Here is a 22,208-nt window from a genome sequence, read left to right on the forward strand (position 1 = left end):
TACAAGTTGAATTTAGAAACATGCAGCTAAAGAAGTCCAGAAATAAACTTCAACACAAAGTCTCTTTCGGGGCTGCTTTCAATGATGTTACATGATCTTTCCCAGAAGGTAGATTATGATAAACGTTTGTCTTCACTTTGTTTTCCCATCAGAAGCTTTCAATCTTTCCACCAGATCTGTTTAATCCCTGTATTAGAGCTTCTGGTTGTATCACATGATCTTAAACTTGACAACTGGGCTAAAATTATCTTCTGGTTAAAATCGTGTGGAAAGGATTCAGATCAACAGAACAGCAGTGCGATTGTCTCGTTGAACATATTTTTTACATAATAACCTCTTACAAGAACAGCCCTGTAGCTGTGTCAGTGTTTCTGAGACACTTAAAATTTGCCTTTAGTGCACATAAATACAACTCGTGTCACATGTCAGCTTTACAGTTTCCTAAAGGCAGAATGTAACTCAACAAGCAGAGTAAAGTTAATTTACCAACCTCGCAGTGAGCCTAGCAACGCTCAGTAACCATAGGGAAGCCTTTGAAAAGGCTCAGAGAGGTTATAAAAGACAAAATGTTCCTGTTAAACTAATTACTGTTCAATTCAAAGCTGTTGTAAAGCAGACCGTGGCGTTCTTTCTTTTCTACCCTGCTCAATGTCAAATATGTAGAGTGTGAGAACATGTGCAGCCGGGTCCATATGGCCTGCAGATACACACACACACACAAACGCACGCACCCGTGCTTTGTTGACAGTTAGTAATGTGAAGGCCATGTGTTGAGCACGAGGACAAACTCTGCTCACACAGACCTTGTGTAAACATGTGTTTGTATACAGACGCAGACAAAGCAATGCTTCTGCAGGAATTCCTCACTTGTTGGTGCGTTTAATTTGCGTGCATCAGATAAAGGCCTGAATCTCATTAGCGGAGACCACAAACGGCGACTTTGTCTGCCTTCTAACCCACTCAAGGCCTCATAAGAGCCTCATTCAATCTTAATGTAGATAAACTCGATGTGGGCTGCAAGTCGAGAGTCTCAGTCAATGGCTGCTTTCATCTGAAGCTCATGTATAACAGATTAATGGTGCATGAAGCTGCTTTATTTGCTTTGAAGATGATTTATTTGTGTTACTGCGCCTCTGTAATCTTAGCTTGTGACAACCATCACACCCTATATCTTTCAATGTCTCTGCAGGTCTGGGCTACGCCAGCCAGGTGATGATCCTGCACGGCTGCGTGTACTACATCGTCATCCTGGCCTGGGCTCTCTTCTACCTGTGCTACAGCTTCCAGGCGGAGCTGCCCTGGTCGCACTGCAACAACACGTGGAACACCGGTCAGTAACGACCAAAGACTGTGTCAGATATTTATGATCGAAAGTGGTTCCGTTTTTTAAGCTAATATGTCAAACATTTGTCAAGATTTGTCGCTTTTTGTCAATTTGTAAATTAATAATTTTGGATTTTGAACTGTTGGTTCAACAATAGAAGCAATATGAACTTTGGGATCTGTTAAATCGAGATGGTAACATGTTTTTATACTAAACGTTTATTCAATGTATTGCAAGTGAATCTTTAGTTGGAACCCTAGCCACTATTTTTTTAGCTGCCGCTCCTGAGCCCTGAATTTGGAATTTTGGCTTCGAACATCTTTTATTTTTGGAGCTATAAGGCCGGAGATATTCTTGCTTTCAACTGCGCGTTCACGTGTGCATGATGGCTACCAAGCGTGCCCTCAGCTGTTTGGAGCGTCCGCTGTGCACGTCCTTTAAAATAAACACTACGCGTATGCGAGATGCAGTATGCACACGGGCAGTGTAGAGGCAGATGGGAAGTGACAGGGTCAACACAGCAGCAGGGACAACGAAAGTTCTGAAGACAAGCTTATGGACCAAGTCCACAATTATCCACATCTGTGCGATGTGTCATTGCTGCTGCACAGCGACAAACATGCCTGTCAGAACAGCTGGAGACAGATAAATCATGCCCGGGACCGTTACGTCCGTGCACGAGGAACATGTTGCAGAAACAGAGTGTCAAAAAGCTGTCACTTTTTCTGCCGTGATCTCAGAATTAACATAATAGTAACGTCCTCAAGTGTTGTTTACATCCTGCACATACGGTAGTTGCATACAGCCTGAGCTCTCTGGTGCGTCCTCTAGAGGTAACACACGTAGTGCATAGACAAGTATCAATTACGTTCATGACGCCGACGGTTGTGTACGCGAACGCAAGGTTAAAAAGCAAGTATATCTCCGGCCTAAGTGACCATATTTGGAGGTGAAAGGGGTTATCAAATGCTAATTATCAGCTAGCATTAGAGCTAACTTCGTTTGCAAGGCACAATTGTACAGGGAGGATGGCTGTTGTGTTATCCTTCAAGGGTTACAAGCATCTAATGTGTGTTTTCTCCTGCAGAGGCGTGTTTCCTATTTGACAGCCACAACCAGTCAGCCAATGGGAGCAGCATGCCAGAGAATGCCACTTCCCCTGTAATGGAGTTTTGGGAGTATGTGTAGCCTCATTGCTTTCGTACTAGTGAATTTGTGCTGCCATATCAGCCATTAACAGCATTGTGTGTTTGTGTGTTCTAGGCGGGAGGTGCTCCGACTCTCCAGCAGTTTAGACGAGCTGGGTCCGGTCAGCTGGAGGCTGGCCCTGTGTCTGGCGGTCGTCTGGCTCGTCTGTTACTTCTGCGTCTGGAAGGGAGTCAAGTCCACCGGAAAGGTGAGCAGGAAACACAGCAGCATCATCGCTCCACACAAAGTCGACTGCTTACTCTACATGTGTAAGGGCATTAAAGGGCCAGTTTGTCAATTTTCAACCTCAGTCCTATCATGCAAAAATTTGGCTCTGTGCCTTTGGAAGACGCTTTCAGCTTATCAAATGGGCCCTGGAAAACCTCCGCCAGACTACGTAAAACATCATCTGGCGAGGGCCAGGGAGCTCGCTAAACTACACTTCCTCAATCTAGGACCCCACCTCCTGACAAGAACATCCATTTTCTGCTTCAGGCTGATACAATATGGAGAAGAACATATTGAAAATATGCATTCTTTGCGATGTTCTTAGCCACTCAGTTGCTCTATATAACTTGACTTTTATCTGTAATCTTGAGTCATTGTTATCTTGCCTTGGCATTCTGTGTGATCTTTCTTTAAACCTAGAAAAAAAAGAAAACAGAAATGTTGTTTGGCAGTTGAAAAGGAGTAGTTCTTCCTGTATGCCCCCTTTGCTGCTTTACAAGACATTACTCTTTACAATCTGAAGACACAGACATGCTACACATATTTTTACATTCAGTGTGACTCACACTTTCCGAGGACACAGTGTTTAAGGGGCCACACAGCCATTTAGAATTCATAAATCATATAAGACAATCCGTATATTCAAAACCTGCCTTAAAATAATCACGTTTTAACTTTTCATCAGTATTAAAGTAATCCAGTGATAGTTGCCGGTACATCCATGGGTACATTATGACCAGGTACAGCTAATAGCTTATTTGGCCTAATTCATATGTAGATAGTTAGCCAAAATGTCAAAAGTAACACAAAAAATAGGGCTTTTGTTGTTGCCCAGAGCTATCTCATTGATTACAGAGCATTTTCCCCCAAAGAATTATGGGAAGTGCAGTTCTAAAACTTTAAGGGGGATGCTTATACCCATGCTATGGTTGAATCTCTTTGTTTGTTTGGAGGTCAGATAAACAGCAGTGTCCATAAAGATGTAAGGGTCCCAGACACTGTTGAGCAGAGTGTAAGCTAGCTTAAATGCTATTTTAGGTAACAAAGCAGAGAGTTCGTACAGAGCCATGCCCCTTCCTTTATATGAGGGAATGACATTTTAAATGCTGTACCTTTAAACCATTAGATCTTTGATTTTCTTTTAGCTAGGCCACGTCACGTAGCAGTGACTTGCATTTTTTAACAACATTCCCCTGAGTGGTGGCACAGCTAGAAACAGACCATAAGTCTGCTTCTTTCATACGACTGGCAAATGTCACTGCTTTCATTTTGCAGGGCTTGTTTGCTTTGTCACTTCCACCGTCCGTCAACAGCTTTTCAGACTCCAACTTTCCAGGGGTTCCCTCCTTTAGCATCTCAGCTCTGTTTGAGGACATCACAGACCCTCCTGTTTTCTCTGTCCCCGTGCCCTCCTGACCACATCCCCCCTGCTTGCTGTGTACATTCTAGGTGGTGTACCTGACAGCCACCTTCCCATATGTCATGCTGTTTGTGCTGCTGGTGCGCGGTGCCACCCTGCCTGGAGCGACACAGGGCATCATCTACTACCTCAAACCCAACCACACCCGCCTGGCAGACCCTCAGGTACAAACACACACAGACACCTTTACTTTAGATGCATTTAGACTACACACAAAATTAAAAAGTCTGCTGGAGTCTACAGAAATGCTTCCAGCCACTTACAGAGGGTAAAGCAGCTACAGGTAGGGGGCCTAAGATGTCAAGTGAGTAGGTACATTGATACAGCAGTGGCAGGCAGGACTGTTAATGTTGTAAGGATGAGGATTTTATGTGTGTAGAATTCTTGTCTGCAACTTTGCTATGTGTCTTCTGAGGCAGACGTTATTTTAGGAAGATAAAGTCTGGCTTAGTTCTACAATGACTCTTTACAAATCCCAGATGCACACAGTAGACCTTCTGTGACACCAGCAGCTTTTTTATTACTAGAAGCACTTGGAGAAGGGGCAAAAAAGTCACAGCGCTTTAAATTTTTCTCTAGGCAGAATAATTAGATGGGAACAACAACAAAAAAGGCGCTGATGCTCCAGTAAAAGGCGCCTTTCTTTTTTGAAAATAGCTAATAGTACCAGCTACAAGACTGGTAGTCAGCTAGCTTAACAGCCCACTGAGCTAACTAGCTTACTGCTACACCTGAAAAGGACTTGTTATTTGGACCGCATATGTGTCTCGGTAAATTCACATTGAATTGCAAGAGGTGAAATTAAATGTAAATAAAACTTGTCAGAACTAAATGTGGAAGCTCTGAACTCCCAGACAGGAAGTCAGCTAGCTGAACGGCTAACTGAGATAACTAGCTAATTGCAGCTACATTTCGATTACTCTTCCTCACAGCCAGATAAGTAAGTCAAATCAGTAAATCGGAATTAAATTGTAAGAAGTGAAATAAATTGTGACAACCAAATCTGAATTATAATAACTGAATGTGGAAGCTCCAAGCACCTATACCAGTAGTAGGCTAGCTGAGCAGCTAACTAGCTAACTGCAGCCCCAGTTGAAAAAGAGTTCTGTGAATCTGGACTCAGTTGCTTGTCCTTACAGCTGTATAAGTATATTAGCAAATTGAAAACAAAAATCAAAGCTGAATCATTAGAACTGAATGTGGAAGTTTGAAGAACAGTAACCAGCAGGAGGCTAGCTGAACAGCTAACTAGCAAACTGCAGCTACATGTAAGAAAGAGTTCTGTGAATCTGCACTCGATTACTCTTCCTCACAGCCAGATAAGTGTCTCAGTAAATTGAAATTGAATTTAAAGAATTGAAATTAATTAGGAGAGCCAAATCTGAATCATTAGCAATGAACGTGGAAGCTCCAAACACCCACACAAGTAGTAGGCTAGCTGAACAGCTACCTAGCTAACTACAGCTACATGTAAGAAAGAGTTCTTTGAATCTGCTCTTCCTAACGACCGGATATGCGTGTCATTGGGCCCTTATTTGACACGTCCTAGATTGTTGGCCTATTTTTATGTTGTGTAAAAGCTTAACAGATTTGCGTTGTTTGTTGCAGAGATTCTGATATATTCCATAGAGCGGTTCTGATAAGCTCTTGTTGCCTGTCCCTTTTCTCTCTCCCTCTGTTTCCCCAGGTATGGATGGATGCAGGTACCCAGATATTTTTCTCGTACGGAATCTGTTTGGGAAGTCTCACAGCGCTCGGCAGTTACAACAAATACAACAATGACTGCTATAAGTGAGACACTTTGTCACACACATTGAAACACAAAACAGCACTTGTAGCCACACGGCGTCTCCTTCCAGTTCAGACGAAAGCACACTCACTGAAACGTAAGATGTACGCTCCCTCTGGTCAGATGGCTTCCACAAGGAATGGCTGGAATGGACAGAGAAAACAGGCTGATACAGCCACACCTTAAAGAAAGCCCTCGCTGCCATGTTTCCCACACTCCACAACTACCACACACACAGAGAAAGAGCCAGGCACTTAACTCCTGGCTGGTATTTACAGTAACAGGCCAGAGCTGCACAGTACAAGGCCAAAAAGACGGATTAAGACCTCGTCGGTGTGCCAGTTTTACTAAACACACTTCTGGCTTTTGTGTCACATTTGTTCTCTAAGTATTCCTAGAATTGTGTCCCGCTATGACGCTAAATTAGCTTTGTTCTTCCAGGGACTCTTTCCTGCTGTGCCTCCTGAACAGCAGCACCAGTTTCCTGGCAGGTTTTGCCATCTTCTCGGTGCTGGGCTTCATGGCTGAGGAGCAGGGCGTGGACATAGCCACAGTAGCCCAGTCAGGTGAGACGGGACATGCATTTTTTCCTCACGAGAGGTGATGACATCTTGTTTTTGAAAAGTATCTAAACTTTTAGCTCATGATTAAACCAACTGTAGTATGCTTTCCTTTACATTTCACCTCAAAGTTTGTGGAGAGGTTACATTAAACGTTGTAAGGCTTAGTTGAAGGTGATCTTGCATGTAAAAGCAATCTTGAAAAAGGGTTTCCTGGGGTGCATGTGAGGCATGGGGGCTGAGTTTGTGCTAGCTATAGTATTTTTTTAATAGAAATCCTACATTAAAATGTTGCTGAAGGTAGTTTTAACAGCCCTGTTATGGACATAACGCCTCAAAAACAGCTAATTCTAGCATGTTTAACTTAATTAAAGACCAAGTTACAGATTCTACATAGAAATGTAGGCTCTCATCAGCGTGATCTGACGATGATTTAGCTTCTTATTAGGTTTTTTATTAGGTTCTAGGTCAAAAATTTAATCTGAGATAAATTCCCTGACACTGTCATGAAAGCTGTTCAGCAATTCAATTCCTCGAATGCATCAGAAATAATCAATCCGACCTCCATTCAACAAACTTCTCATTTTAAAAGTTTTCTTTTCCTCTTGAGGACAGACCTGACCAAGTTTCATTTTTACTTTTTACTGATATGCATCATGATGTTGACATTTCGGCGAAGTCAGTCACAAGAAAAACAGGGTCTTTTTCTGTAAACGGTGCGGCACGCGGAAAAGGAAGTCCTGACTGGAACTCGTTTGTCTCTTACCGCTTGCTGCACACCTGGCATGTTCACCATTGTCCCCAGAGACTATATCATCATCAGACCATATCGATGGGATCTAAGATTGCATTTAAGTGTGTTAAATCAGTGCACTTTTTTTCTTCAATTATCAACTTTAAGCTCATTTTGATGAATGAAAACCAACACCTTTAGAAATATTCTCTTTTAGAATAAACGAAATTGGACAAAACTTTTCTCTAGTTCCTCAAGCTTAGCACCGCATCATTTGTGAGGACAGGTAATCACTGAGACACTTCCTGGTTCGACCAGGCATCTTAAAAGATACACCTAATAAAAGTCTAGATTTTTCTTATTGTCAATAGTTTATCATTGGTTTTAGTTTTTCAAGGGCTTTTTTGTCTGTGTAGCCACAGCCTGCTCAATTGTTATCAAAACTATAAATCTCTATCCACCCGCGAGTGAAAATAGTCCCTACAAAATGCACTGTTTAGTCCTGTTCGATCTGTGTTTGGTAAAAACTACATTCCCCAGCTGCTTTTTATAACTATGTAAAGCATTTTAAAAATATATAATTAAATGTGTGACCTGTTCTTAAAGATTTACACCTTAAATAGGGATGAATGGGCTTGGAGCTGAGTGCCACAGATAAGGGAGGAAGTTGGAAAGAATTGACACGCCAATAGATATTCAGTTTGGGTTTTTTTGTGGTATTTATTGACAGTAAAAATGCTCAGCTTGTTATTATATTTACGCAACCTTTTTGTGGATAATAGCTGCACTGGATGAGCAGATGGTTTGTGTCTTTCATTTTAACTGTCTTCATCATGTTTTTCCTCTCAGGGCCCGGCCTCGCCTTCATCGCCTACCCCCGAGCTGTATCCATGATGCCTTTTCCCCAGCTGTGGGCCGTCTGCTTCTTCCTCATGATCATCATGCTGGGGCTGGACACGCAGGTAGACACACACACTTTTAATGGCATTGATGTATTATATGTTGCATCATGTAAAACTGACCCTGCCCGCCCTCTGTCGCCCAGTTTGTGAGTCTGGAGGCCCTGATGACGTCGGTGGCTGACCTGTACCCTCACGTGATCAGACGGGGGCACCGCAGAGAGCTGCTGCTGCTGTTTGTCTGCATCGTCTGCTTCCTGGTCGGGCTGGTCATGGTCACGCCGGTACGTCACACTCAGGATGATGAGATGATGTTCACTCTAGGGGATTTATGATACAGAAAAATGGAGTGCTCCTCTCTCTTTTGTTGCAGGGGGGTCTGTACGTGTTCCAGATCTACGATCATTTCTCCTGCAGCGGAGCCAGCCTACTACTTCTCTCCATCTTTCAGTCTCTGGCCATCGGCTGGGTCTACGGTACGAATCCCAACCCCTCTCCTCTGTCTACCTTCTCCCTTTTCTTTCTTTTCCTTTCTTTCTCTTCTTTTCCTTTCCTTTCCTTTCCTTCTCTCCTCTCCTCTCCTTTTTCCTTTGCTTTATTTGGCTCTTGCCCTCTCTTCACGCCTTTCTTTCTCATCTGTCATCGCCTCTTCTCCCCGTTCCTAACCGTTTTTTCCTTTCCTCATCCAACATCTCCTTTCCTCTCATTCCTTCCCAAGTCCTTTCTTTTCTTTCTTCGTCTTCTCCTTTCACATTTCTTTATCTCTTTTCTCCTTTTCTTACTATTCCTCTCCTCTTTCTTCTCCTTATCTCCTTTCCATTCTTCTCCCCATCTTTCTTGTCCTATCGCATGTCTCCTTGCCAATCCTCCTTCTTTTTTGCCATGTCCTTTCCCCTCTACCTCTTTGCTTTCATCCTTTTCTTTCTTTCTTCTTGCCTCTCCACTGTCCTCTCTCCTTTCTTTACCTTTGTTCTCTATTCTTTTCCTTTTCCTTTCCTCCTCTCCTCTCCCCTTGCCTTCGCCTTGGCTCTTGCCCCCTCTTCACTCCTTTCCTTTTTCCTTTCCTTTTCTCATCTAACATCTCCTTTACTCTCATTCCTTCCCTAGTCCTTTCTTTTTCTTTCGCCCTCTCTTCTTTTCTCCTCTGCTTTCTTCTCCATATCTCTTCCATATCTTGTGTCTCCTTGCCATCCCACCCCTCCTTTCCTTTTGTCATCTATCCTTTCCTCTTCATTCCTTTTCTTTTTTCCATATTCATGTCCATTCTCTTCTACCTCTTCGCTTTTATCCTTTTCTTTCCTTTTCTACCCTCTCCTCTGGCTCCTCTCTTTACTGTTATTGTCTAGTTTTTTATTTTTCCTCTTTTTTTGTTTTTCTCTTTTCCTCTTCCAATTTCCCGTTCTTCTTCTCTCCTCTCTTCTCCTTCTGTCTCCTCTCCTCTCTGTTACAGCCTTCAGCTTTCTCTTTTTGTTGTTTTACCCTGAATCCTTTTGTTCCTTTAATCTAAGACTCATTTTATTTGTACAAAATATCCATCCATCATTCCGTGTCTGAATTTAATTAAATTCTTTTGGACCTCATTAGTCTGACAGTAGGAATCCACATTCTGCCAAATTAAAAAGGCCGAAAAAACAGAAAATAAAACGTAGGAACAGCGCCAGGAGTTAAACACTTTTTTATGCCTCCACTAATGAAAGTAGTTCCTAGAATCTGATAAATACACACAGTCAACAGGGTCCACTTCTCCCCTCCTTCTACATTCCAGTGCGAGTCAGTAGACAGTATATTAGCATGACTGCAGCTACCCACTGTTGTAAGGAGACTGGCTCCGAGCCAGGCCCCTGTCTGTCTCCTCCGGGCCCTAAATCAGCCCCCGGGCCCCGTCGCCTCTCAGTCTCAGTCTGGCGGCCCCAGGGAGCCCCTATCCCAGCCAGACCTGGGGCTTTAGATCATTAAGAAAACATTGTTTGTTTAAGAGTGAGATGGGTGGAATGTAACACGTACCTATCAGGATAGAACAGTGAATGCAATGACATCACATGGCGGCCTTTTTTTCCTCTGCCATCACACTCAGGATCGGAAGCACAAATCCTGTTGTCCTGCTACATTCACCAAATATGTTGTCATAATAACTTTAGTTAGCATTCAACCACTTCCACTTGCTAACATTAATATTAACTTGGAATTCCTGGTGTAAGATTATCAGACGGTAATTAGTTAGCTGGGAAGTGGTTGTCTAAAAGTAGCTAATGAGTCATCGAAACAACAAATATGATAACTCATAACTTATAGTCATAAAAGCTAATGTTAGCATTCAACATTACCTTTAGCTAGCTTACATCACTGTTGGCTAAAAACATTTTGTGTTACACTATCAAACAATAATATTAGCATTCAACCACCTCCTGCTAATCTAAGATAGGAATTTATGCTAATATATATAACATTAGCTAATATTGAATGCTAATGTTAACTGTTGTCCAAATGTAGCTATTGAGTCGTTAAAACAACAAATTTGATCATTCATTACTTACCGACAGCTAAGTCATAAAAGCTAACGCTAGCATTCAACCACTTCCTAGCTAACATTACCTTTGGCAAGCTGACATCCCAGTTGGCAATAAGAATTTATTGTTGTGTGGAACATATCAAACAGCAACGTTAGCATTCAACCACCTCTAGCTAACATTACCCTTGGATAGGAATTCATTGTTTTGTTGAATGCTAACATTAGCTGTTGTCTAATGGTAGTTAATGAGTTTTCCAAACAACATTTGATAACTCATTAGAAGCTAACTGCTTACAGTATTAAACCTTTTCCAAGTTATTTTCACCATTAGCTAGCCAACATTACTGTGACACTATCAATATAATCGTAAACTATCACATATTAAAACTAGCATTTGAGCTAGCCTTCCTAGCTAACATAAACATTTCATAGTGTTAGACAATTCGAAAGTACAGGTGTAAAATCTTTGGTTATGTAATTTTAGCTAGTGAGTGGTTAAATGCTAACAAGCTTCATCAAATATGTTGTATTAGCATGAAATACGGCCACTCACTATCACTATCCGTTGTCAAATTCCCACATTATCTTGTGCCTATGTGAAAATGGTGAAAAAACATTGTATTTTAAAAAGACATAAGACTCAGAAAAGTTTTGAAATGTTAAAACACAGCAGTACCATCACAGGTGATAACAAAGAAGTCAAGAAGGTTAGCAGAAAGTGTGTTAGTGTGTGTGTGTGTGGGTGAATATGAATACCAAGGAAGCCTGTTTTTATGGCTCTCTCAGCAGTAGGTAAGTGGAGCAGCAGACTTGAGGAGAGGGGTTTTAAGTGGACTGGGTAACACAGCGGTCAGGACTCGAGTGCACCTTTCCTGCCCCTTTTTATGACTGTGGGATTTTACAGTTTTTAAGCACTCAAGCATACACTGCTGCCCGTTATGTGGTCGTCGAGGAATTTCACTGTTCAGGTACAGTTGTCTTAGAAAAGGGACACCTTCTTTTACTGAATGAGTCAACAGAATGTGAAAACTTGATCACAAATATCACATACAGGAAGGCTGTTAGCTGCACTTAAGAATATGACACAAGTAACAATGTGTGTCATAAGAAATAAAGCAGTCAGGAACATTATTGTAAAAGACTATCCAACTGTCACACTCAGTATAATTATAAATTTAATGTGCGCATCCACTCATTGTGCATGAGAATGCAAAAGAAAGACAGAGAAATGTACATTTCGTAAAGTCGCCGACGAGGGCAATCGAGCTGCAACACAGCTAGCTGCATGGCTAGCTTAGATCTGTAGCCAACAGAAGCAACACTTAGCTCATGCTTTTAGCTGTTACACCGGGCACTCCTGCAGGCCTGGAGCACTTCCGCTGTGATGACTGGATTTGCAGCCTTATTTCTTTTGCATGTGTCATGACCCGGCTCTTGACAGTTACAGGAGTTAAACACAAAGGTCATGGAGTGTGTTAATCAGGGTTAATATCAGGGTGTCTGCTGATGGTGCGTGAGTGACTGTTAAGTGTCGTATGGCGTGAAACAAAACAACAAAGACGGCTAAAGCCAACCAAACAATAACACGGTGCCCGAAGCATGGAGAGCAACGATGATGAGATAGAGCCACATGTGGGGAAGGACAGGGCTGAAATACTCCCAGGTTCACGGAAGTCACGCCTACCAGGAACCTGCAACACAAAAGAAAGAACCAGAAACAAGGAAACACAAAGCATGAAGGCCGTGACGTGTGTTTTCTGGCTTAGTGTGTTTTGGACTTTTTTTGACTTGGCATTGTGTCTGAATTTGCAGCCTGTTTCTTCTAATGGAAGCGTTGCAGCGCGATTGCCCCTGTAGTCCTGGCCTCATTCTGCACAATATGTAATGCAGATGGAAGATGAAGCATAAATCGTATCTGTGCTTCCATCTTACTGTTGCTGGTTTCTCCAAAGATGCTAATCCCAGCTGTTAAATGTTATCGCTTTATGACAAATTGCCTTCAGATATTGTGTTTCAGAGCTGCTTCCTGTTTTAACTGCTCATGTAGATACAGTTTATTATATCAGAAGAGCTTTGCTCAACGATTGCTTTTTATAAACCGCTTCCAACTGCATCTCATGGTTTTTATCAGCAGCTTGATAATGTTTTTATTATATTAATGATAAAAAATTCTATTCCTCTGTGGTTGTAAGCACTTCCTCTTTAAGGCCTTTTTCTCGGGCCTTCCTCTGAGGTGGTAGAAACTGGCAAAAAAAAAGGATTCAAACTAAAGTCAGCCAAAACACCAAGCCGACCATTAACCAAACCTTAAGTTCAAACCAAACCAAACCACAACCGCTTCTGCTGAAGTTGTTCTTGTTTCGGCCCACAGGAGCCGAGCGCTTCAGCGACAACATCCGGGACATGACCGGCTACAACCCCCTGCCTGTCTTCAGACTGTGCTGGAAATACTTGACCCCGGCTGTGTGCACCGTGAGTGACTCCTCCCTGCTGAGCTGCTGTCACGCTGCTCAGCGTCTGTTATGAAATAGGAAACACATAAAGTCATGTTTTGGATAACGTACAAATTCCTCTTCCTGCCTGTCAATAAGTCGACATACTCTGCCTCTCCATGTGTCTAAAATCATGTTGAGCTTGTGTTTATGACATTGAGATTATTTTAATCCTGCAAAAATATTATATTTGAACTTTCTTTTCTTACCCAAAAATGTCTCACTTTTTCCATCAGGGAGAGGCAAAGTTATCACTGCCTTGAGGTGCATTTCAATCTGCTTATTTTAGTTATTTAACCCACATTAATATGTTGTAAATTAACTGCATACTTACAATGTGTAATGTACATGTTACAGGTCGCTTGTTTAATATCTTCTTTATTGAATGACAGTAGTTCAGGAGACTTTAAACGTCATATGCTTTAAGAAGTAGCTAGAGCACATGATCAAGACTTTTATTACTCTCAACAACAGCTAGCCTCAAGGTAGCTACTCGCTAGCCTCCAAAACCAAAGTGCTCTAGACAATAGCTGTGTACTAAGCCAGGGGCTGCATCCTTCGAAGGCTGTGTTTGAAGGTCGATTGATCAAAGGCTCCTTCAGGTGCAGCGGACGAATGTGTCCTCCTCTTCCAGGGCCACGAAGGATCCATCGGGTGAAACCTTCGTGGCCCAAAACCTCCCAAGTTTCATTGCACGCAAATTTGATCAAGATTACGGACTCTTAAGCGGCCGAGGAATAAACGTTTATGGTTTCAATTCAATCGAATAGCTGCGACACAAATGTTATATATTTTTTTTTTTTAAGATTATTTTTTTGGCTTTTGCCGTTATTCATAGGACAGCTGAAGATCGACAGGAAATGTTGGGAATAGAGAGCGGGGCACCAAAATATCAGCACACCGGGAGTCAAACCTGCGATCAGTGCGACGAGGACTATAGCCTCTGTACATGGTGCACCCACTCTACCAACTGAGTCTGACGTTGTCGCCTGTGAGTGTAGTTAACAACCTTAATATAGATTCTTGTTCGACTGTAAAGAATATCCAGCACATGAGGAAGGATTTGCATGGGCTCTCCATTTATTCAAATAAACGCTCGCAGCACCAAAGCCTGAATTATTTGCCGTCGCCTCGAGAGGTAAGATGGTACGCAAATAAAAGCAGACAGGTACCAAGATGGAACAAGCTGTAAGGTCTTTATTAGGTAGGTGGATTCAGCTCCAGCCATTCCTCCAACAAATTCAACCCAGTCCCCCTGCGTTCTGTCTCCTGCAGGCTACCTTCATGTTTTCCTTGGTGCACTGGTCTCCACTGAAGTTGGGGAAAGGCCTGGTGGCTCCGGCCTGGGCCAGCACGCTCGGCTGGATCCTTACACTCTCCTCCGTCTCCCTGCTTCCCATCTGGGCCATCTACTCCCTAGCCACCACCCCGGGAACCCTGGCACAGGTAACACCAGCACTCTTTTAACTAATTAAGTTGACATAATTGATAAATCTGTCTGCTAACTATGATTGTTTACCCCTCAGCGCTTCCAGCATCTGTGCAGCCCCACCAAAAAACTACCACTTTCCCTCCGACACTTCCCCTCCAACAGCTCATCGCTGCCCTACAGCTCCGCACTGCCGCTGACTGACAAGCAAAAGGAGCCAATCACAGACATCATCCAGGATCATATGACCTGATAATGGTCAGTGACAATGAACCATTGGTCAGCCAAGCAGGTGTGGCCAAAGGGGAGGGTCCAGGTCAGCTGCTGGGTCACGATTCAGCGGCTGGATCCTCGTTCGGGGAGTGTCTTAACGGAGCCCAGAGGCGAGACGTTCCTGCAGATGTAGCCTTGGAGGACGCCATTGGTTTCCCACAGTCCCCTGCGAACTGGTCCATTCACAGCGTTAGAAGGTCTCATTTATAGAAGCGGTCAGTGCAGTCCAGCGCCCATGATGGTGGCTCCTTTCTGAAGGTCCAGCCCTGAATCGCGACACAGCTCCCTCTACCGTTAAGACCTGCCCTAACCCCCCCTCGTTACTGGCTACCGGACTTGGTTGTTCTTAAACAGCACACACTCCTCAGTCTCTGCAACAGTATCTGCTTGAACTCTATAGCTTTTGTTTATTTACTAACTGAATCACTGTACTCGTGGACCATTAAATCATAGCGCCTAGCCGCCCAGTTTTTCAGAATAACTTCATCTTTACTCTCTATGAGAGGTCACTGCTCGTGTTAGCTTCGACTCTCTTTGTTTCCGGCATCATCCGAACGACTCATGTGTCAGACATTTTTTATACAGGGATGTGTCGGGTCTTACTTTGATTTTTATTTGCTCATGACATGCCTTAAGCCCAGACCAAGTGGTGCATTATCCAAATATGACTGTTTACTGCCATTACACATGAAGCGCCTCACTTGATGTCTTGCTCTTCAACACTGACAGAATCATTGAAATGTGTAGTACCTGCTTTCATTCTGCATATCCATCGCTGAAGAGGAGAGGGCGGGAGAGATTTTTGTAGTTGTTAGTTTTTTGTCTGAGATTCAGGAAGAGGATGAGGGCCACATTTCTAAATGTTAGCAGTTCTGACTGCAGAAAAAAGGAACTACAAATATAATGTAAAAGATACGGAAGTTTAAAGTCAGGATTCTGAGAAGTTGTAATTCTGAGATTAACGTCAGAAGTTGAGACTCAAGTTGGTATTTTGAGATTGAATTTGTAATTTAGTTTAAATTTAAATTGTTAAGGCCACTTCAGGTCAATGATTCACACCGAGGCTGGATGCAACCGCCAAAAGAATCCCCTGACATCTGATCGTAAACGTTCTAAAACTGGGTCGTTCACATCAAAGCAACGCAGCTGACCGTCTCCATAGCAACGACGCACTGTAATACCCCACTACTTCTGCGTTAATACTATAATGTTAGTATTAGGCCCAGGTTACATGAATTAACTACCTCAATTAAGAAGTGGATGAAATGCTCACAGTGTTAGCTGTAACATTGATAAATAAACGGATCTGGAGCCGTCTTTGGCTACTGCAGCGCCAGAGACAGGGTGCCTACGCCAACTTATGCTGTTTCCCGATTGGCTGAAGTGAAATATCATCATTCAGTTCTAAAACTGCATTTGGAGATTTGACGAGTCAAATCTTTTCCAACTCCACGCAACGGCTTCAGACGCTCTGCAACTAACCAGCTCACACCGCTGCAACTTTCTCTGCAACTTTCTAAAGCTGTTTTGTTACGTTGCGAATCATTAATCTGAACTGGGCTTTAGTTTATAGTCAGAATTCTGAGAATAAACTCTAATATCTGATATTAAAATCATTATTCTGATTTTAAAGTAAGCAATCAAATTTCAAAAAAGTTGGAATTTTGTCTTCAAAGTTTGAATTCTTGATTTTTATGGTACACATTCTGAGTTTGAAATCTGGATTCTGACAGATAGTGAAAGTTCTGAGACAAAGTCTAAAATCTGACGTAAATCGGAAGTTTGAAGTCGAGTTAAGTTTAGAGTCGGAGTTTAAAGTTTAAATATTTTGAATAAGTTGGAATTGTGAGAATAAATCATCAAATCTGAGTTTGAATTCGGAATTCGGAACTCTGGGAGTTTTAAAGTCCTAAATCTGACATTTAAAATTAAATTTTGAGTTTAAAGTCGGAATTTTAAGTTTACAATCAGAAATCTGAGATTCAAGCTTCAACTTCAACAATAAGTGAAAATCCAAAGAAAAAGAACTCGACGCTCAGATGAAGGCAAACTGAAAAGGAAAGCAACCGTCAGCCAGGAAAATCAAGAGTTACAACCGGAGCAAAGGGAGCCAGCCGTAGACGTCTGGCTAAATTGGGAAGAGTGCTCTTATAATAAGTCTGAATTCTGAGTCTAAAATCAGACCTCAGATAAATCATGTGGCCCTGATCCTTTTCCGTACAAACGCACACATTTTCACGTGCAGTCTCTGCTAATGAACATTACTTGCACGTCTTTGCACTGTACCAAAAACAACCGTCACTAATGCAGTTGGGAAACATGCAATCATCACACCTGAATCAGCGTGGGCGAACACAAAATGTTGCTGCTGCTGTCGACAAAACGGCAAATTATTCTTTATTCTATGCCCAAAATATTTAAGTAGGTTTTGACTAACTGCAGAACAGCCCATGCCACTCCACTGGAGGACATCAGTGTCTTTGACTGTAACGTGAATATGCAGTAGAGCTTCCAGGTGGAGAATCACCTGTAAGCAGTGAGGGGGATGTTTATATTTTTCCGAAGCGAATGCAGTATGTAAATGTAAAATAATGATTACAGTTTTGTAGAAATGTTCTGACGATTGTCTTTTTCCTTCATTGAACATTCGTTTTATTCAAATAAAAGACGACTAGTCATCTGTACACCTTCCTCCACGTGCAACGCATCCTGTTGGATGAGGTGACTTAAATTTATCATGCTGCTTTTCATATATCACTTTGAGACTTTTTGAATCATTAATGAAGATCTAGCTGTTTTTGTCACCATGCTTCCTTTCCAAAAAAAAACTCCATTCATTTTCTGTACTTCAAGTCTGGGAGAGAGTGTTCTCTGCACTGGGAAAACTACAAAGTAACCATCAGGATGAGGAATGTGAAATCTGTTCAAAGATAAATTGAAAGTGTTTTTTCCACAGACTGTATAAAAAGATGGACGGCCAAACTCTCTCTGTTGCCCCCTGCTGATCGGCTGCAGTATAGGTCATAAAGCCCGCCTCCTCCATGTTAACAGACATGCCTTGCAAAATGACGGCCGTGACAAATACAGTGATGCTTTTAACCTCGCTAACAGGACTTTTTACATGTTTACAAATGTACAGTTACTCGTCCACTTTATTGAGGAACAGAGGCGTTGGGTTGCTCTACTTCTGGCAGTATGTTTGTATGACCACCGGGTTATATCGCCGCATGTTGGTGTGGCATTCTGATGACAGCGTTTCTGTTGTGTTTCTGCGTTTTTGTTTGGGATTTTTTTATAACCGTGCTTGTGTGCACGGGGGTTTTTTGTTTCGGAAACGAAGGAAGGAAAAACTCGTATACGTGTACACATGGCCTTAAGTGTGTAAGTGGCTACAGCGGCTCCACCCGCCGATCCCTACTGGGCAGCTCTGGCTCCAAATGACATCACTATCGCAAGATGGCAGCGCCCGTCACGGGGGCTATTTTGGCATCAATTTCGTACAATGGCTGTGTCCCAATCCAGGGGGTGCAGCCTTTGAAGGATGCGGTTTACGGAGGATGCTCCATTTGTAGACGCTAAAGCCAAACTGAAATGAGACGGTCTGGTCAAGGAGCATTTCCTGTTTGCGTCACCAGCTGTTCCCGCCCTTAACCTTGGTAGCTAGCGGGCTAACTAACTAGCTAGCATAACTAACGTCACGTAACTTAACCTTTTATTTTAAAGATAATTTGTCCGATATGCCGATATTTTCCAACGCGTTTTGCCGATTTGGATTCTGATATATTGGGCACGTTTTTTTCCACCTAATTGCAGGAAACATCAAGTTTCTCATATTAATTTGTTTTTAACATTTTCTTTTTTAGGGAAATCATCGAGCATTTAGGCAAAATTAAAGCGTTGTTTTATCAGGAGAAAATATCGGCAGCAAAATGACGATACCGATACCGTGCCGATAATATCGTGCATTCCTAATAATTTGTTTTAAAGGCACTTTGGTTTTCGATTGAGTTGAAACCTAAAACTTTTAAGAGTTAATTCTTTCGGCCGCGTAAGCCGTCTCGTTTGAATTGGCGCTCCACGCATCTCGTGATACGCTGGGATGCACTCGGCCTTCATACGTCCTCTGAAGGCTGCAGCCCCTGGATCGGGACAAGCTAATGAGAGCAGATGGAGCACGTCGTCCATCTTTATATACAGCCTCTGTGTTTTTCTTTGCAGGTTTTTTGATGCTCTTCTGAGGTTAATCTAACAAACCCATCTGGTAAATCTTCAAGCATCTCTCATGTGCTTGAAATTGACCCTAGTGTTATCTCTGTTTACAGCTGTATAGATGTGCCTCTTTGTTTTAATATGGCCTTCTTTTGTATGTGTATCATTATTTTTAAATGAATATATAATATACATTGTGGAGTTTGTGTTGTGTTCATTTCTTGCACGGTAAGGTGAGAAGCCTTGTGTGTGTTTACCTGTGGTCGCCTGGGAGACGGATGCTGAGAACACGCCCGGTTTCTATGCAAAGAGAGGAAAGGAAGGAGGGATGCACACACACACTCCATCAGCCATTCAACCGTCACAGGAACAAGCGCTTGTGATTGCCGTTCCCCTTCATCCTGATGGGAATTACTGGTTTAACATCCATGAAGGGATAGAAGAGGAGGGAAGGATGGAGTGTGTGTGTGCAGAGGAGGAGAGGGAGTTGCAGCCGGAGGCGGGGGGGGGGGGGGGGGGATTGTGACACCACCACTTAGATAGAGCCTAGCGGTTATGTAAAAGGCTCGGGTTGTCAATTAACCGTATTGGATTCCCCCTCCCAGCCACCGTAGGAAGTGGGCTGGTCCGGCGCACACGTGGCTCGGCACGCGGGGGTTCACACACACAACTTGTTTTGGTGACGCTCAATACTGTATGCAGCCTGCTTTAGCACGTGTGATCCGGGTTACGGTGTAATTGTGTGTGCGCGTGTGTGTGTGTGTGGATAATGGGGGCGGTTTATGTCCATATGGTTGCTTTGGCACACATCTCGCTTTCAGATGATAGGGATTAAAAATGATCCAATGGCGCTGAGTGTGTGAGATTCAAAGAGGAGAGAGGAAGAGGGAGGGAGATTGTGGGAGCCAAAGCGTGCGTGTGTGTGTGTGTGTGTGTGTGTGTGCGCGTGTCGTTTCAGCAGAGCATTCAAAGAAGAAGCCGTGGAAAGTTGTCAAATTTGTTGCTCAGGCTCGTTGCCACAAGTTTGCAGCTGCAACACATGTCCCCCGCATGTATTAGCAATCTTTTTTGTGCACGGACAACTCGACATGCTTGTGTCAGGAGACGTTCAAAATATCTGCAGCCGCGCTCATGCAAGAGCAGGAAAAACACCGTTAAAGAAAACACATGAGGAGACGAGGTCCATCTTAACATCACACTGTCCTGATCAAACATCCTCTCTCACACGCACCTCGGGGTTTGCTCTTGTCTTTACGGGCCGTCTTTTTACTGCAGGTAATACACTTGACAGTTGGGTGTAAAGGAAGGAGCAGGCGGCAGCGGAGGGGGGGCGGCTGGAGACGAGACTTGAGGACAGAGAGAAAGAGAAGCGGCTGGTGGGGGTGGGAGGTTCGTTGCATAACAGGTTGGGTGTTTTGGACGTGAGCTCGATACTGGATCCGCTCTGCAGCGGTCACTGTGTGGAAGTGATGAGGGCAGCAGGGCCGGAGCAAAGAGCTAAGGTATCCTCAGGTGATGAGTAAACGGCCCCCCAGCGCAGCCCCACCCCGCATTTGAAGCTAATCTAACGGTCACAGTTCTCTGAAGGCGTACTCGAGTGCAGCGTGTGGTGCTTCATGTGTGTGTGGATCGTACCACGCTGTGATCAGACAGGAGAGGGGGGAGGCGAGGCTTACGGTGGTAGCACACTGTGTTCCGTGTTTTGGCCACGCTTCCGCCCACTCCCTGGCTGCATCGTACCACCCACGGCCACCGAGAGGGGGCTTTGGGATTAGCATGACGCTTAAGAAGAGCCGACATGGCCTCTCGCTGCTTCAGTTGTAATATCCGCTCTCAAAAGTGCAGACCCCCCCCGCCCTTCCCTGTTCTGTGTGCAAAGGTAGTAGCTGTTAGGTGACTCAGCAAATGAGCAGTGTGTTGGAACTTTTAAGACTGAGCCCCTCTGAGAGTGTTTGTGTGAGGTATGCATGGTTAAATCCCTCTCAGCACACAAGCATGACGTCCCACTGGCACCGCCGCACACACACAAATCTCCCCAAAGCTACAATAAATAATCAAGACGGCTCCCAGGGCAGTTCCAGGCCCCGTAACACACCTGCAGACAAGCAAGTGGCAGCAGCCTTCCAGCACCTACCATGTGCATGCTCACAGGTCTCCTCCATCTCCTGCTGACACACCATTAAATGTTCCACACGGGAACGGTGAGTTCCCACAACTCTAATTCCGGGGGAGCGCCATAAATTATCCAGTTTGCTGAAACTCTCCAGTCAAACCCTGTCGGACCTTCAATTATTAACCGAGTCAAAGTGGTGAAAGTGTAAAAATAACTGGTGTTTAATGGAGGCGTGTTGGAGTTCAGATGAATGGTGTTGGTCCGGGTAGCGACAGCGTGCGGCTGTTGAGGAACTTTTCTGTCTGAGGGCGATGAAAGCATACGGAGAGGAAGATTACATAACTGTAAAACTTCAATCCATCCATTATCTATACCGCTTGTCCTGTTCAGGGTCCTGCAAGGGGGCTGGAGCCTATCCCAGCTGTCATTGGGCGAGAGTCGGGGTTACACCCAATCACAGGGCTGACACTTTGAGACGGACAACATTTCACGCTCACACTGAATTTAGAGTCACCAATGAACCTAACGAGCATGTCATTGGACTGTGGGAGGGAACCCACGCATGCACAGGGAGAACATGCAAACTCCACACAGGGATTCAAACCAGGAACCTTCTGGCTGCGAGGCAGCACCGTGCAGCCCTAAAGCTGGACTTCTGAGTCAAAATTCAGAATTCCCAGATTAAATTCTGAATGCTGGGGATTACATCAAGAGGAGCCAGTTGAGGTGGCAGTTGTTTAGGATGCATCCTGGGTACGTCCAACTGGAAGGAGATCCCGGGGCTGACCCAGAGCGACTGGAGGGATTATATATCCCGTCTGGCCTGGGAACGCGTTGGAATCCCCCCAGGAGGAACTGGAAAATGTTGCTGGGGAGATTGATGCCTGGGTCACCTTGCTGAGCCTGCTGCCACCGCGACCTGACCGCGGATAAGAGGAAGATGATGGATGGGGATTAAGTCAGGATTCTAGGTATAAAGTCTTTTGAGTTTAAGCTCAGAACCGAAATATTAAATTCAGAATTCCATCCATTATCTATCAGC

At 43.7% G+C, this 22,208-nt stretch overlaps 1 protein-coding gene across 1 annotated transcript in view; it reads left to right on the forward strand.

Annotated features, from left to right (window-relative positions):
- The window catches only part of LOC138603737 (sodium- and chloride-dependent GABA transporter 2-like), a 36,789-nt gene extending 17,585 nt beyond the window's left edge, over nucleotides 1-19,204 (forward strand). Inside the window, exons 4-15 of the mRNA XM_069675634.1 lie at nucleotides 1,190-1,330; nucleotides 2,412-2,502; nucleotides 2,588-2,720; nucleotides 4,190-4,324; nucleotides 5,848-5,951; nucleotides 6,391-6,515; nucleotides 8,092-8,204; nucleotides 8,288-8,425; nucleotides 8,515-8,617; nucleotides 13,022-13,122; nucleotides 14,418-14,588; nucleotides 14,669-19,204. Coding sequence (XP_069531735.1) covers nucleotides 1,190-1,330; nucleotides 2,412-2,502; nucleotides 2,588-2,720; nucleotides 4,190-4,324; nucleotides 5,848-5,951; nucleotides 6,391-6,515; nucleotides 8,092-8,204; nucleotides 8,288-8,425; nucleotides 8,515-8,617; nucleotides 13,022-13,122; nucleotides 14,418-14,588; nucleotides 14,669-14,824 — 1,511 coding nt within the window. The 3' untranslated portion in view covers nucleotides 14,825-19,204. The remainder of the gene's footprint in view (nucleotides 1-1,189; nucleotides 1,331-2,411; nucleotides 2,503-2,587; nucleotides 2,721-4,189; nucleotides 4,325-5,847; nucleotides 5,952-6,390; nucleotides 6,516-8,091; nucleotides 8,205-8,287; nucleotides 8,426-8,514; nucleotides 8,618-13,021; nucleotides 13,123-14,417; nucleotides 14,589-14,668) is intronic.
- The last annotated feature ends 3,004 nt before the right edge of the window (nucleotides 19,205-22,208 follow it).

This window comes from Semicossyphus pulcher, unplaced genomic scaffold (genome assembly GCF_022749685.1).
Source record: "Semicossyphus pulcher isolate SPU_LCO1_2020_fin unplaced genomic scaffold, fSemPul1.0.p SCAF_24, whole genome shotgun sequence".
NCBI lineage: Eukaryota > Metazoa > Chordata > Actinopteri > Labriformes > Labridae > Semicossyphus > Semicossyphus pulcher.